This window comes from Pseudorasbora parva, chromosome 21 (assembly GCF_024679245.1).
Source record: "Pseudorasbora parva isolate DD20220531a chromosome 21, ASM2467924v1, whole genome shotgun sequence".
NCBI classification, from domain to species: domain Eukaryota; kingdom Metazoa; phylum Chordata; class Actinopteri; order Cypriniformes; family Gobionidae; genus Pseudorasbora; species Pseudorasbora parva.
Window position 1 is genome coordinate 26,985,255 of NC_090192.1, and position 18,187 is coordinate 27,003,441.

An 18,187-nucleotide genomic window follows, 5' to 3' on the forward strand; every position below is an offset into this window, starting at 1 on the left:
TGGATTCGTCCCTGTAAGGGTAACATATCTTTGTGAAAAATGGAACAAGGCTGGCTTTCTTTCATAAAAGTGCCGAAAACTGCCAGGTATGTATTAAGTACCCGCTGAGAATAGTATTTTAAGCCATTTTTAGAGGGATGACTTTTGGGATAAAAACGCCATCTTTAAAGTGAAGGACAGGGCATTACACCCCAGTCAAGACCTGGTCTGTGCTCATTCTGTGAAATCAACAGTGCAAAATGTTAACCTTGGAACACCAAAGTGGAGAACATTTTGATTGCAATGCTAACAGGAACTTTTTACAATTTACACACAAACAAGAAGGGTAAATTGCTTCTCTTTTTTTTTTACCTTAAACCTGTTTGCTTGAAATGCCTGCAAATTTATTTTTGTAAGGGCAGCATGTTATGGTACATTATGTTCTGTTTCATTATTATTTCTCTTTATTTGGAGACAGAAACACAAACGTGTAATATGAATCCTCACCCGTGTGTGTCAGTCTCCTATCTGTTATATAAATGAATGAGTTCAGGTAGTAGCTCATTAGTCATTCACAAATAACACGCACACATACATTTCCAGAATACCTCTTCACAATGCTTTCCCCCAGCCAATCTCTTCTCTCTCTCTCATTCTCTCCCCCTCTCTCTCTCCTTTCCTCTCTCCCCTCCCACTCTATGTTAGTGTGTGAGTAGCTCTCTCTCTCTCTACCCCTCGCAGGCACGCGCTCTGTCAGTGGAGGAGAGGGTTTCGAAATCCAGCTGTAGCTCAAAGTGATCGCCTCCTTGGGCATATCCATCTAAGAGGATTCTGCCCTTTTCCCCTTCGTACCACTTTCTTTTGTTGTTCTGAACCTGTGGGATTTTTTGATCTGCCACTCAGGTTTGTGATTTAGAGAACATTCTGCTGAAGAATAACAGAAGTTTTTCCTACATGGATGAAGCACCTGCCTATCTCATTTACGATTTTTATATTGACGGGATCTGTGTGTCCTAACACACACAACACGACTTTAGTAATTTCTTTTTGGTCCACTGGAATAGTTTTATTTTGCTACAGGGTTTCTTGCTGACAGTGTGATTCTCCCTGAGTAAACTCTTCAGAGAAACCATGAGTTGGACTCATTATAAATGCTAAACGTTCGTCTGCTTGGAGCTACGCCATCTGTGGAATTCAATCAAGGTAAAGCATTATTTTTTTCTTCTTGTAGTGACATTACTTTTGACTTTGGAGGTCATTTGTCTGAAATGTCTGTTATGGTAGATAAGCATATTTCATTAATTTGAGGGTGCAGAGACTAGTCTTAGAAATTAACTATTTCATTTTATGATTAGGTAGTAATCATTTGATAGAAATAGTTAATTAACATCAGCTGACTTTAAAGCGATTATATCAAGAAGTGAGTTAATCCACCACTCAAGAGATGATTTTTAATAATTTAAGGCACAGTAAAAATATACAACCTTATAGATGCCATAGGTTAAAATACATTATATATATATATTATATATATATTTTTTTTTAATCGTTTTTATACAACTTACAAAACACAAGCCTTTTTAAAAAAAATAATAATAATAAGGCACGTTAAACGTAGCTGTTTAAAAATATTTTTTATACTAATTTTAAATAGTTATTTTATACAATTATATCAAATAAAAAGTTATATTAAAATCTTTGACCTAATACACAGAATGTGATACAATATATACATTATTATTAGGAATAGAAGGTACATAAAAATTGTTATCATCAGATTAAAATGAATTGAATTTTTTTTTTTTAAATGCTAAACAAGCGTGTAAGTGTTACAACTTACTTTTTAACCACTTTAAACTTTTAATTCCTCTGTAGAGATGACCACTATATCAATGGAACCCATAGTGGCGATGGTGGAAAAGATTTCCAATGTGACGGAGCGTCCAGAAGAAGCATCTACTGAAGACATGGCTGCCACCTTCACCATTGGCACCATCCTGTCCTTAATGTGTCTTGTGGGTGTGTCTGGAAATATCTACACACTCGTGGTCATGTGCCATTCCATGCGCTCGGCTGCCTCTATGTACATCTACATTATTAACCTGGCACTAGCTGATCTACTTTACTTACTCACGATTCCATTTGTGGTATGCACACATTTCCTGAAGGGATGGTACTTTGGAGATGCCGGGTGTCGGATCCTCATCAGCATGGACTTCCTCACCATGCATGCCAGCATTTTCACCCTCACTGTTATGAGCACAGAACGTTACTTTGCCGTACTTAAGCCCCTGGATACAGTCAAACGCTCTAAGAGCTACCGAAAAGCAATCGCCTTTCTGGTGTGGACGGCCTCGCTGATTCTCACCTTACCCATGATCATTGGCATCCAGCTGATGACGGAGAGTTCCAAGCCAATGTGTCAACCCACCCTGAGCCCTCTCTCTTATAAAATCTACATCTCGTTTCTCTTCGGAACGAGTATCGTGGCTCCAGGGGTGATAATCGGGTACCTATACATACGCCTGGCACGAACCTACTGGATCTCCCAGACTGAGACTTTCAAGCAGACCAAGAAGCTCCCAAACCAGAAGGTCCTGTATCTGATCTTTACCATTGTGCTCCTGTTCTGGGCCTGCTTCCTACCTTTCTGGATTTGGCAGCTTCTAGGTCAATTTCAGCCGGAGCTGGATCTCTCCACCAAGGCCAAGCGCAACATTAACTATCTGACCACCTGTCTGACCTACAGCAACAGTTGCATCAATCCGTTCCTCTACACCCTGCTCACCAAGAACTACAAGGATTACCTTCGCAAGAGACAGAGGACTTGGACAGCTGGCAGCTACCTCAACCGACGGAATCGCTTCCAGCGGTCGCCCCGTCGCTCCTTGTCCTCCAGCAGCCAGCAGTGCACCGAGAGCTTTGTTCTCGCACATACTTCTCGCACCAACAACAGCAGCCTCTGAGGTAGGTCCCTGATCTTGTCTTCTCGGCCTTCAATTGGAACTGCATGCTGTTTTTCAATCTAAGTCAATGTGAAAGACAAAGATCGTGTCTGAATAAAACCAAATGTTCTCTAGTTTACCTTAATCTTTGCTCAGTCCAGCGGGTCTGTTCTGAATTAAGCCAGGGCCAGAGTTGGGACAGAGTTTTAGTTTTGTGGTCATGGGTCTGATTTTCTGATCGGCACTTGTCTCCACAAAGGGCTACAGATGAGGTACGAGAACTTAAAATGCTTGGCAAATCTTTTTTGTTTGCTCATTATGATTTATTTTAATTATCTTGTTAAAAACAACAAAAACAACAAAAAACATTCAAGAGTACACGTGATTAGAAAATGCAGGTAAAAGATGAACTGAAGAGACATTCAGAATTTACTTTTTTGAGTAGCTGGAATTTTGTCTTTTTTATGAATCACCGTTCTATTAAATAGTATGTCGATCTTTCCTTTATTACAGGTCTATAAAAATGTTATGTTTGCAATTTACAATTTACAAACAAGCAACTGGTTCTTAGATAATTGGTCATAGTGCAACTGCTTGTCTGTGTAAAATAGGCTACATGATAATTGGGTTCCACTGATTGGATCTCAGCATCAATTACTCCCCAATCAGCAGCTTCAAGATGATCTACATGATACTGAATGCCTGCGTCTTATGAATGACTGTAGACTGAAAGAAGAAATCTCTAACAAGGCTGGAACAGGTTATGGGGTTGAGGTAGGAAGAAAAATAAATGACAGTGTTTTTCTTCAATAATTCTGTCTGGAATCACAACTAAACAAAACTCCCCTTAGATTAGAACTTGATCTAATCGTAAAATTTATTTTAATTTCCCAACAAATGGCAGTTAAACACAGAGCCAAGAAAGGAAAAGAGAAAAACGAACATAGCAAAGCTCTTTTATCATATTCATTAAGCACTCTCAGATCCAATCTGTGTTTCAGCATGCAATTCAGCTTTGGGTTTAGCTTCAGTGGAGTACATTTTTGTCATTGGATTTTCATTAATCAAACTATACAATTTATAGATAACAGAACTTTAACATTCTGCATTGGGTTATCAGAATCTGTTTTGTATCATAAATACAAAATCTGTAATCATTCATATTGAAAAGAGTCTCTATTCTTATAATATAATGACAGCATGTTTATGGTTAATTTCTCTCTAATTTATAGAATTTTTATATTATAGACTTCTTTATATTTATAGACTTCTAAACATCAGGCAAATTATAGAACTGACAAAACTACAAAACTACAACTACAGTCTATATTAAAAATAATTATTTTCTGTCAATATTTACATTTAATGACCATTAGAGAGCATTAGAATTCCACTGACACAGACTGCTATGAGTCTGAAGAACAAGTTCATAGTTATGTTTCACAGTTCGAGAAAGAACTATAGAAAGACAAATAAACCAGTTAACTGAAGAAAAAACCTTGAGAGCTGAACAAGAAAGTATAAAACAGTCGATTGAATCACTGCCATGATTACAATATCATCACTTCCAAGGTCTATACACTTTGTTGAGTTTCTTGTTTTCTTCTCAAGTCGTATTATGCTTTCATTGTCTAACTTCAGTCCACTACTGAGAGAGGAAATCAGTCAGCAGAGCAATGAAAATATTGCTTTTGAGAATATCCTTTCCTCTTGGGTGGATTTTGATAATCTGTCATATAGGCCACATGACCCACATTTAGGAAGTGATGGACATTGCCAGAAGGAAGACCTGTGTGTCCCTACAGCTCTAAAAATAACCTCACCTCTACAAGAGCCTCTCCTACAATTTCTCCATTTGGCGCAGACACTAAATCAACATTACACGTAATGATTGCTCTTCCCCTGGGTTTAAATATTGATTCACTAACACTGAGGGTGTGATTGCTATAATTAGGTGGGTGACAAATAATTCTTCTATGCCCATTTTCACAGACAAGGCTTAAGCCTAGACTAAAATGCATGTTTGAGCTGTCTTAGCTGAAAGCAACATGCTCTGACATATCATAGCATATCATAAAAAATCTCAACCATTTTAATGGAATTATAAAAATAATACATGATGTTTTCATGGCATTCTGCCAAAGAACCAACATGTGAAGGTCAACATTTACATTTAGAATTGCTACCTGCTGCTTATCTATTTTTTTGCATAGTAAATGTAGCTATATGAATAGCCTCTGAAGATGGAATGCAATTACCTAAATTTGCATCCATATAATCTTTTACTTAAGGCCTAGATAATAACTTAACCAAAGTCACATTTCGCATTCAAATCAAAAGGAAGCGCAAAGTCAAAGTGTCCCCGACAAAGCCCTACGTTGCTAAATAAACTCGTCTTGACAAAGTTATTATAGGTAAATAAAAGTTAAAGGGTTACTTCAGCGATTAGCATATGGATTTGTATCAGTAGAAACCCTGGAGTATATATTCAAATGATCAATTTTAATTGTAGTGTCTGTTCTCTAACCGAACTGATTTTATGAAAATGAACGCGGTCACGGAGGGAAAGTGAAAGTGATCCAGTGTTTTAGTAGCGGTGGCTTTGGGAGTGGCCTCGTAGGGCAGCAAAGCATTCTGGGAATTGTTGTCTTTCATCCCCATGAGACAAAAATACATTTTCTGTCTTTTCTCAGTCTAGAAAACACCAAATTAAAAAATAATTTCACATTTCTACTACATTAATGACCCAGTTTAAATACAGATTCATCTTCCCAGTGCTGAAGTACTCGTTTAAATTAAAAGGACCGCCTTAGTTGTTTCAATCTGGACACAAATCTTTTCCTGTCACCGAGTGAGAGACCTTATTTGTCTAGACGGTGGGCTGTTTCATCTGGTCCAATAAGGATCCAAATCAATACACATCATATTCCAGGAGCTCTTCCAGACCATCTTGAGCCTAGCATGAGGTACTCCTGGCAGAACAGTTGCATGATGATGAACTGTTATGATCTTTGTTAACCAAAGAAGAATTGCACATATTTCTATCATACTTTATAATAATAAAAAAAACCTGTCTTGGTTCGGTAATCAGTGTTGCACCTGCCTTATAAAAGCAACAATAATAGATCAATTGATTTATAATTCACATTAATACCACAAATCTACACTGTTCTACCCCAGTCGTGAGAGAAAACTGGCGTAATTCGTTGCCTTCTGAAAGCCACTTTTTTTTTTTTACAGGTGTTTTACCTGTATTTAGAATTTTGAACTTCATTGTGTTAGGGTTAACGGAAATGTCCTTAAAATTACTGGATAATGTCCAGGGAATGAGCCGTTAATTTTTCCGTTTGCAAATTTATTTTTACAGTGTTGATAGCTGAAAGTGTTATCATATTTTGTAAAGTAAAAACTCAGAAGGAAGGAGAGGGGATGTACAGAACTTTATGGATTCTGTATTTTCTGCAAAAATATTCTGAGCTTTCCGTGCAGGGCTATTGATAACGGCTTTGAGTAGAGAGCCGGATGAGTGAAATACAAATTCAATGGCTGCAGAAGGATTTGAATGTTTAACTTTCATTTTGTTGGTAAACTTAAGTGCGATTGTTTGCCATGGGCTTTAGGGGGGTGAAGAAAATGAGAATCAGCAGGTCGTGCATCAAAATATGTCCTGACTATCAAATACGTCTTATAAAGTTTCGAGAGTGCAAAGTTGGATTATGCCCCGGCTACAAATACATTATGCATTAGACATACACCGCAGAGCTGTAACTGTAAGACTGCAAGTGCAAACAATGCGCAATTCTGGGTACGTCAGTATTACAGAAAGGTATGCATTTTTTTGCTATTCACAATGGTGTTGCATCATTTAGTATTCTGAGTCAATATGGGTGTGGGTGTATAGATATAGCTGTTAATGGAAACGAATCAAGAAACAGTTTAATTGAAAAGCTGTTAACAGTAGCAGCTTACTGACAGACCCAGGACAGCTGGCTGAGTTTATGAGGCCCCGTTGCTCTTGTGTCCATGCTTGTAAATATCATTCCAATGACCCCAAACCGGGCATCTTATCTCGTGCAAACTGTATGTATGATCAGTTAAAAAATCCATTGTTCTGCATTAATTATGATCTGTGCCTCTGGGTAGGATACTCAGATATCGATCACTATTTACAGGCCCACGGATTCCTTCTGTTGCGTCATTGATCCGAGCACTGTAAACGTGTCAGGGTTTCCCCTTGAAGACGACAGTGGTGAATGTGGCTTTCTCTGATACTAAAGGGTCACAGAGTTCCATCACCTCCCGTCATCCAGCAGGCTACCGCAGTATCTGTCTTACGAGACAAGGTGAATGAGGTTCTACAAGGTCAGGCTATTACAGGCAGTTGACACCGCCATCACTCACGCAGCACCTAGCTGGTTTTAATGTACACATCTGTGCTAATGACTTTTTGTAAAGTAATCAGTACAGCTTTTTCCTGTCAAAATGTACAGGAAACTCTGCATGCTGTGCCAAACTGACCAGCTCCTTCCCATAGGCCTTACCTCATTCCTTTTGCAAACACCGGACAACATTTTTTGTTATGCAACTTAAGAAACATTGCAGGCATCTTACCTTTGCATCTATACATTTGCCCCAATTTTAGATGAAAAGAAACTATGATTTTGCTTTATTCTTGATAATTCTGATATCCACTGGGGGTTTGCCATGTTACGCTGAGATGTTTACATAAAAGCTTGGGCTTTAGTGCTTTGTCAAGGCTTTGTCAATGTTAAAAACGCGTGAATGATTGATGTATTAATGCTACTTTCTTGTGCTTGTTTTTTCCCTTAAGTGGATTAATGATATTATATTACATTACATTACATTACATTACATTACATTACATTATATTATATGCAAGATAACTACATCATGTACAGTGCTAATTTGGTCACTTGTTAAAAGTTGCAAGTTAAAAAAACAAAAACAATACATAATTCAAAAACTTTCCAAGCACTCTTAAACCAAATAAGTTGGCAGAACTCAAAAAATTGAGGCAGTCGGTCACATAATTTTTTTTTAATTCAGAAATTTAAAGCTGACTTGATTTTTATTTTATACTCGTATGTTTTAATTTAATCTCTTAACTTTAAATATTTGCGTAACTTAAATATTTTAGTAGTGGAAACTTTGATTTAACTAGCTAATTCAATAAATGCTACCTTGCTAATTGTTAAGACAATCATTTGCTATCATTAGCATAACATAGCCCTTGGCAAACAGAGTTGCGTTCCAGTTTGTTTTTATTATGCCCTTCACTGGCTAACTTCCCTTCGTCTCTTTCTTTTGGATGTGCGTCAATTGCATACGTTGCACGAGTGCCCACTACTGGGGGAACCTTTGCAATGGACTGAACTGGAACGTCCTAAGCTTGTTGATTTATTATTTTATTTTTTTCCTGTACGAAATTGTTTAATGCAGCATTATATATATATTCAAATGTTTTTAAAAATCATCAAAATATCATAGAATTGTTTGTGGTTTGGTAAATTATAGATGATATGTGGTGACGTCACAATCGCGTTGCATTGTGGTATATGAAGCTGCCTGAAGTGTGCATATGAAGTAGACTCGCTCCCTCTGTCAAAATCGAGGGACTGAGGGTCTGTCCATATAAACTTCCCTTGTCCACTTCACGAAGTGGAACTCTCTTCAAAATGGCGGCGGGGATTCCCCCGAGGGGAAGTGCTTAGGGAAGTTTGCATGTGCGTGTCTAAAAGTGGAGTGGTGCGCAGCATAAATCTCCACCTTTACATTAATCTTGCTTTACGTTATTTAACATCTAGCATTTACACTCTCTCGAGTGTCATGGCAAAGCATGCTGGGAAATAGAAACCCCAGCCCAATTTCAGTTCATTTTAAGTTTGATTTTACGTTTAATTTTTAAGAAAAAAGATCATTGTAACTTTTTTATTCAGCTTATTTCAGTTAGTTGGCAAGGCAACATTTAAAATGTTTCTTCTAATATTTTATTTGAATTTATTTCCACTTTTATTTCAGTTAACCATAACAAACACTTGTAGAATGTCTATCTCAATACAAATTAAACAATTCAGATTACTTATGTGTCAGTTATGTGTAATCAAAAGAAAAGACAAGTTCTAAATACTCATGATGAAAGGTTATTTTATTGAACTAATTTGTTTAAGTTGGTTCTACTCAAACCAATGAATTATTTGGAGTGTTAGGGTTTACAGTTTGACAAAGAAGTCAAAGAAGAAGAAGTGATTTTACTTTATGGATTGATAATGGCAGTTATCATATAAAAAAAACATTTTGTCACACTGAGGTTTTGCACTCAGCATGCACTTGGATAACTCAGGAATGTTCTTCAGAGCATGACTAAGCCTTTGAGACAAGGGCATTACAACGGCAAGAGACAGATGAGAGAACAGGGATTACAAAGATCAACAAACGAGGCATTAGAGGTCAGAGAGACCCATTAATTAAAGACTTAATAATTAAGCATTATCTTAAGTGACACTGAGCACAGAAACAAAATGTGAAACAGATATTAACCGTCACAGACTTTATACTAATATTCATTAACAGGTGTATTCTTATGTTTAAGATAGTCTGCATTTTATTATAACATTCGCCTCAGAAATAATTTGTTCTTATGCAGTCCTGTTTATGATATACAACAAACACAGATAATGTTGTCTGAATGACTTAAAGACAAGCTTTTGGTTGCAAAAGAAAGTCAGGGCTGATAGTAATTACAAGCAGATGGTTAAAAAAATAATGAGCAGATGTGATTCACAAGATTTGAGCCTCAAAGTTCAGCACTGTTGTCATGAATCATGCCGTTTCCATGTATTCACAAAATTGTTCAGATGGTGGACAGGGATGCTAAGTTTTGAAGAGAATCAACAATGTCACCGCCAGATCTACCCCTGACAATTTGATAACATAAAAACAAAGACAAAGGCAAGTGAACCCAGTATATGACCTGCTTTATGCTGAGAAATATGCAAGGAGGTCTTAAACTCTATTCCCTGGAGTTGAAGGTTGATTTGAAGGATTTTCTCTCTCTCAGACAAACAGTATAAAATGAAGACTTAAGAATTGAATATTTGTTCAGTTATTGTTTAAGTTGTAGTTTTTGTGAACACACACCGATTAATATGTTTCTTTGTTTTATGTTTGTTTCTTTCTTTTATTGTAACTCTGATCGTTTTAGCCCATGCACATCACTCCACGTACCTGTTCTAACAACAAAGTTTTTGATTTCTGAGTCTTTAAAAATTTTACGAATGATTTCCTTTATTAGACTAAACAATTTATTTTGTGGTCAGGGCAAAGTGTTCAGTTCTGGGATTACACATTTGCAAGGGTGTTTGTACAAGGAAAAGAAAAATACACACAGTGAGGTCCAAATGTCTGAGATCAATAGCAGAATTGCTTTTATTTGCATTTTTCTAATGGAATAAAAAAACTAAATAATATGCAGATTACAGAGCAGTTTTAGAAGGAATCTGCCAATCCACTCATGCTGTTAGCCTGTGCATTGCTTATTTGATATGCAAAGCTTGTGTTTGGCTTCTTCTGGAACTGTTTTAGTTGGCGGAGATGAAATATACAAATAGCTAAATGGGCCATTTTTGTATGAAAAAAAGCTTGCAAGCCATATTCTTTATGTTCTCTCAGAACTGCTTGTGCATTTTCCTGGCATAACATTTGCTTACTGCAATAGTTGGGGAGTATTTTGTTAGCCAATGTGTTAGTTTCCCAATGCCATGTGAAACACTCAATGAGGGACTGGATCACAGGGTCATCTGATCCACAGAGCATTAGTAAAGAAATAGCAAAGCAGATCTGCACCTCTGTATTCTGCATTCCACAGGTGTAAGGCAATTAAAACAAAGAATCAGAGTAGTGGGATTTACTTCTTTTTTTTCTAGGTTGTGCAACAATATGGTACACTGTGTGCTGACCCTGTGTTTGTCCATTTTATCTTTTCTGCAAGTGAATGGCCATGCACATTATGAAACACACAACAATACTGATGATGCCCCCTGATCTTTCTGTGTTGCAATGCCCTTTTACTTCCTTTATGGGTTTTACTTCACCCAAAAACTCACAATCATTCTATTTCAACTTTCTTTTCTCTGTGTAACATAAAAGAAAGTAGCCTATTTTGAGAAATGTCTGTTTTTAAAGACAATATAAGTCTGTGGTAACCAAATTATCTTCTTTTGTGTTCTGCAGAAGAAAATAAAGAATGGATACCAAATATCCAAGACAGCGGTGAAGAAAACGTCTATAAAGGCATGTTTCACCTTTTAAAGTCACCGTAGTGTACTTTTAGCAGACTTTGAAAGGGTTCTATTTTGACACTTCTGTTTCCCAGAAATGGAATGTGAAAATAGATTGTGTTTGACCTTAAAGATGCTGTTAAGTGATTCTCAGTTTTTGATTCTGCCAGGCTTAGCCACCCCCATAACTTTGACCGCACCTTTCTCCACGACTTCCATGGACGTGACTGCAAAACTAAACAAGCAACTGACAAAACTTTCAGTACTTTTATTGCTTGTAGCTTCATTGCTTTAACATCTGATTAGGACACTGTGTTGTGTTGTCACAGAGACATGTTGATTCCTCAGGACATGTATTCCTGAGCTATATCTGTAAGGAAGTAAGGGCATTATATGTATGTTCCTCAAAAAAGCTACTTACAGCACGAATAAAGACAAATGTAACAGTTTAAAAAGGCAAAAATCACTTCATGCTATTTCTTAACAGTCACTATTTCCCCTTGGCATCCTCTTAGGGCTTTCTGGAAGTTGAAAATTTGGCTGATGGCTCCAGTAACACACATTAACACATCTTTATACACACACACACACACACACACACACACACACACACACACACACACACACACACACACACACACACACACACACACACACACACACACACACACACACACACACACACACACCTCATAAGTTTACCATAATCCTATCTCTGCAGCCCATGCTGTGAGTTTCTCTTTTCCCACAGATCCGAGCGGTGAAGCTTTCGGCTTGTTTTGAATGGAGAGGAAGTCCTTGAAGGTGTTGCAGCTGAACTTATGGGGATCAGCATGGTGGGCCAATAATTAGAGTTATGTGGAGTGTCCGGGAGGAGCGGAAAGAGGAAAACTGGGATGATGCCGCAGAGCAAGCCTGGGGCAGGGAACACAGGATAGGGCAGGGTGTCTCTTAGGAGAGTTATAGCTCCACACTGATTTCAGGTGCTGCGCTCTGAGTGGTTTTATTTTTCTAAGCACTCGGAGAGGGAGGGCATTGCCGCAACGGGTATTCTCTCAGGTGCTAGAACCATTAAGGCAGCAGGAACTCAGAGATGATATATGGTCTTGATGCACAGTCCAAGAAAGTCAAATAAAGTCTGTGCAAGCAGTGTGACCTTCTGGCCTTTGAGATTCAGGGGGTTTAATTCATCATTAAACATCATTAACACATTGTCCTCTGTAAAATGACTGTCGTTGCAGAACAAATCACTTGTTTAATTGTTCTGGACTGCTCGTTTATGTTCGGGAAAAACATCAGTTTAATTTATCTCAGCTGGAAGTAAAAGGTTTTGCAGGCTCAGTGATTTATGTAATTGTCCCCTATATTAGGATTTCTCATCTTTTTGCATCCCAATGTGGAAATTGTAAGAGATTGGAGACCTTCATGGTAAATTATCTTGAGGGTGAGTCGTGGTGTATCTGTGCTGGTGCATTTGTGCATTTGTTTGTTTGCCTTTATGTCAGCCTTGAAAGGATAAGGGAAAAAACAGAGGCACTTTCACACTGACTCTGAATAACAGCTGTGTGCTGTCTAAGCCACATGGTCGCTGACTGATAATCAGTTTAATAGAGACTATTTATTGCACAGAGGGACTGTGGTTTTATGTGGTATTGCCGAACTGTGATTTGCATGATACATCTAAAAGGATAATCATGTATGGGGAAGTCTGAACACACAGGTCACACTTTAACTTACTTCCTGTTGATATCATGCTGGTTAAGAATTATCACAACTTTAATACTTCCTCATAGTGATAACTGATCAGTAGTTCCCTATCAATCAGTAAATACAATGTTAGTCAACTGACAAATGGGGTCTCACTTGGGAGCCTCAATTAAATTTTAGAAAAACTGTAAATGGAATTGGCGAGTGGAATTTGCATGCCAAACCACTTGTCCAGCCTGTACATACAAGTATATAGGAGGGCAGAGCGCATAGCTTCATTCTGATTTTTTCTTTGGAACCGAAGGGTTTGCTTGCAGCGATCACTGTTTCCAGCCACCTGTAAAGAAGAACATTTCCAGAAAGAGCATGCGACAGAGGATATCTCTCTTGTCGGTGAAAGGGTGCATTCAGTGGTGTTTCTGAATTTAAAAAGAGCATTTGCACAGTTAAGTGAAGCGATTCCCCCTGGGTGCTTTGGCGCAAGAGAGCAGATTTCCCAAAAGAGCAAGCTTGGGTGGGAAGCGTCTTTTTTGGATGCAATAATTTCCTGTCATCATTTGACGGCCACGATTGCTGTCTCACATGTCTGGGCCGTGAACATGCTGAGATGGCGTTAATGGATGGTTCATGTTCTCATTGCGAGATCATGACCATGTCGGCATTGCAGTTACGACTCTCCTTCTTCCTGAATGCAAGATTCCTTTCTCCTGTAACTTAGCCCACTGACCTGAGGGTTACAGTGGAAGCACTTCTGCTGTGCTAGTCCCCATGGACCTCCTGCTTCTCTATCATGTTGTGTGCCATCGAGCTGCCGCATGATGGAACGGGTCCTTAATGCAAGGGACCCAGGGTGTCATTCAGCACTCCGGATGAGGATCAGATGTCAATAGCTGCATCAGAGAGTGGGCTATTGTTCTCTGGAGATAAAAAGCTAAGCTGAGATTCCACCACTCGGGGTGGTCACTATCGCTGAATTGGATTCTGAGTTGACAGCCATTGAGTGTTGGATGATTGATTCTTGAGTGCAATGTGTGGTTCACCTTGCTGACCCACCCGGACTTGGTTTTTGGATCTGATTTTCCACGTGACAGATTCCCCTGAAAAAAGAACCTTCTTTTTCAGGGATGGGACACCATATGGAACCCATGTCCGGACTTCAGGAACCTGCATTAAAGGTCAGCAGAAGGACAAGTTTGGCCCACTAGATAGTGGATCCCAACGCCTTGGTGTACCAATCCTAAGGTGTGCCATGCCACTCAGTGTTCCCTCCTCCCGGGCATTGTTGCACAGCGCCTCTTTGGCAGACATGTGGACTGGGTGACACGTAATACCTTCATGATAATCTACAATCTCAGAATGGACTTTCCGTGTGTTGGGTACAAATGGGTAATGTGCAGGAAGGCTGGCTCGGTGTCTCGCTTGCATCACCATTTTCCTCTAAGGGGGGATGCGAGCACCTTCTTTGTTCTCGAGGTGAATTCCCCACTTGGCAAGCCCTGGATTGAGTTTCCTCCAATCATCCTTTGGTATTCAGGCATGGTTCATTTAGGTTTTCTACAAACCAGGTTGGAGGTTCCATCCCTGGTTCCACCTGACCAAGTGTCAAGGTGTCCATGAGCAAGCCACCTGACTCTAGATGCTCCCGACGAGGCGGATGGCGTCTTGCATGACTGACACCGCCATCGGTGTATGAATGAGTGAATGAATGGGTGAATGTGAGGCAATATGTAAAGCGCTTTGTTGGCCATGGGTCTTTTTAAAGCGCTATATAAAATACAGTCAATTTACCATTTATAAACTATACCTTGCACTGGTATACATAATGCAGAAGATAGTCTGTGGCTCTGTGATAGTCTTCTAAATAAAAACACTGATGACAGCAGCTGATTTGTGCATTTTCACACTAAAATATTTAGTGATAGAGCTTCTTTATGGCCTGTGATTTTCATTAGTGTTTCCTTGCAGGAGAAAGTGACCTAGTGAGGTGTCAAGCAGCTTTATAAAGGAATGTGGTTCTCGTGCCCTCTGGCTCAGATCATATTGCAGGCTTATGTCATATTCCCCTGAGATATTCTCTTCAATTCACAGCTGACTGTCTCCTCGGTGGTCAAAGTCCTAAAGGCATCCCAATAATCACTTACCCCTTAACAAAATACATCACAAAGCCACATAACACTTGCTATAACAATCACATCTGTACTACATTTAGATTCATGAGGATTCCAGTGAACTTTATTAATGTAATATTCTGAACATTTGTCTTGGTTATGAGGTGCTCCACTTCATTTGCTCAAGCCTCATTTATTCAATTACATACTTGCAGGGGTTAAATTGGGATTTTGGAGCCGAGGGATCCTTCTAATGAAAAAATATGACATGATAAAATCGGTCTCAAAAAGCAAAATGTCCTACGCTGAAACTTACTTAGCTTACTTAAATTTCTATTTAAAAAGAAATTTAATAAAGAATTTATTTTAATCAGTTTTTTTTGTTATATATACACTGACCCCAAACTTTAGATCAGTATATATATATATATATATATATATATATATATATATACACACACACACACACACACACACACACACAGACCCCAAACCTTAGATCAGTATACGTGAGCAAAAACAAACAATAAAACAAAAAAACAGATTAAAATAAATTCTTTATTAAAAACATTTTTTTAATTATATCTTTTAAAAATTATAATCATTATTTTTGCTTCACACACAAGGGGTCGGTTGCACCAACAAGGATTAATCTTAAATTTAGATTAAATCAAAGTTTATCTAATAATTCTGTTGCACCAACCTTTAAAAACCTTTAAACCATTATTTTGATCCTGGATTTAATTTATATTTTAAATGGATTAACTTTAATCCTGTTGCTCCATAAATTTAAACTCAGATTTAAATCTCAATTATGGATTACTTTTAAACTTACATGTGAGGAGGTTTAAATAAAATGAAGTGCACCTACAATTAATCTATGCAGATGAATGAACAGAGATAGAAACAGTGGTTGTGTCGTCAGATCTAAGAGAGGTGTTTATTTCTAATAAAAATGAAAAATGCAGCTATTTGATTCGTCAGAGTGTGAGGGTCATGGGGTGGAGTTTATGCCTGCTGTCGAGTCCGGGATGCAGATCCGTCACTCATCTCGGTGCACCTCGGTGTCAGACAAAGAAAAGAAATTGGATTGTTTGAATGGGTCTATTCACTGGGTTCAAACGACCCAATTTCTAGGTTTGTCTATTTTCGACCCAACTTGGGTTATCTTTAACCCAGCATTTTTTAGAGTGTAGAAATTATCTTTCCCAACAATTTGGTTAAATGCCTAAAGAAAGTGATGGTACATACTCCCTCAGACTAGCCGTTACACTAGACAGCATGTAGGCTGCCCAAGAAGCAGGAATGCGTAATAGTATGAGGTGCAATAGGCTAGAATGCTCAAGAAACTTGGCAGACATCCTAAAAAGATAATGACTGAAGATTAACCCTAAACTAAAACATACAAACACTGTATGATCTGCTACTAGAAAAACACCATGTGTGAGTAGTGGGTGCCTGGCAGATGCGAAGCTTATTAAAATCTGTTCACAAGGTTGAACCGGTGCCTGCATTTTGCTAATTAGATCTTCCCTGGATTTCTATGGCAAAAGGCAGCCAGCCAGTGCACCTCTATTGAATGAAACAAACTAAGTGGCATTAAATAACTTCCTATTCGAAATATACTAAAACTGAATTTCAATTATGAAAAGATGAAAGAAATCATGCCATGACAGTGGCTGTGTTCCATATGGCACACTGTTCTTGCAGTCTTGAGAAGGCTATGTTTGTCCTTGAAATCAAGGCACTAGTGTGTCCCATTTGTCATTTTATGTGTCAAAGGAGTGTTCATGAATGCTGCCCTTGCAACCGCTATATGCCCTTGATGCACAGTCGAGTGTTCGTTGATGCTGACAATGCATTCGGATTTCTATCTGAGAGTATATGCGGCATTTTCATTATACATTGTATAGCCCAGCAATCAATTTTGCGTTCATAAGACATCCAAACACAGCCCTGACATCTAGGCTAAAACAAGGCAAAATTTGGGCTGTCAGTGAAAATTTAAAGGCGCCCTAGAATGAAAAATTGAATTAACCTTGCCATAGTGAAATAATAAGAGTTCAGTACATGGACATCACATACTGTGAGTCTCAAACACCATTGCCTCCTACTTCATATGTAAATCTTGTTAATTCAAAAACACCACAGAAAAATAAGTGCTTCTCAACATAAGGCCAACCGTGACACAAGCGTTGGGGATCATGTACGCCCCCAACATTTGCATCTGTCCAAACATGTGCATTGCCAGGAGGAACTGACGGAGCCGAATCATTGAGACTGCAGGTAAACAAGACACTCGAAGACAGCAAAAGCGGCAGCTCTCATGACACGTCATATTTAGGCTGTGCAGGGGACTTATCATATGTTATCTTACTTGTTTATTGGTGTTTTCAGATCATCCGCGCGCTAGGGAGAGCTTGCGTGCATATTGTTGCCAGATTGGACATGTTTAGGTAAAACACTGGATGTGTTCTTTTCACAGAAAAGGACTGTTTGGGGGATTTAAATGACTGAAATCTGGCAACCGCACGAACGCGAGCTCTTTCTCGCGCGCAGATGAACTGAAAACACCAATAAACAAGTAAGCAGCATTTTATCAATCTCCATTTGAGATGTTCTGCTTAAAGTGTAATTCAGTCGGTCTGTGTTCTGTCAGGACTCACAAGCAGCTTTGCTGAACAACTGAACTGCTGTGAGCTGCAAAAAATAATCCAATCAGAGCAGAGCTCAACATTAATATTCATGACTCTTCCAAATAAGGCAAAAACAGAGCATTAAATCCTAGGGACAATTTATAGAGTTGTAAATGGACCTGTAAAACTGTATCTGGACAATTTTTGCCCTTAAATAAAGCCACATACCCTCTATGTAGATATCAGAGAACAATTTAACATATTGTTTCAACTCATTCTAGGGCACCTTTAATAGATATCTAACCATAGCCCAAGAATTGCTAGTCATCAGTCGTGGCTATACGCATAAAAAATGGTTGTTGGTGCCAGACGGGCCAGTCTGAGTATTTCACAATCTGCTCTGTTTATGGGATGTTCACACACAACCATTTCTAGGGTTTACAAAGAATGGTGTGAAAAGGGAAAAACATCCAGTATGCGGCAGTCCTGTAGGCAAAAATTCCTTGTTGATGTTA

The 18,187-nt window shown here is 38.5% G+C and overlaps 1 protein-coding gene across 3 annotated transcripts in view; it reads left to right on the forward strand.

Moving 5' to 3' along the window:
- The first annotated feature begins 719 nt into the window (after nt 1-719).
- The window catches only part of LOC137055656 (urotensin-2 receptor), a 39,706-nt gene continuing 22,238 nt past the window's right edge, over nt 720-18,187 (forward strand). Inside the window, exons 1-3 of one of the 3 annotated variants that reach the window (XR_010900047.1) lie at nt 720-1,182; nt 1,855-2,946; nt 17,522-17,620. Coding sequence is in view for 2 of the 3 variants with exons in the window: in XM_067429519.1 (XP_067285620.1) it covers nt 1,131-1,182; nt 1,855-2,945 (1,143 nt within the window). In the remaining variant the exon portion in view is untranslated. Of the gene's footprint in view, nt 1,183-1,854; nt 2,947-11,174; nt 11,250-17,521; nt 17,621-18,187 lie in introns of those variants that run through there. The other 2 variants (XM_067429519.1, XM_067429518.1) reach the window with 2 other exon arrangements.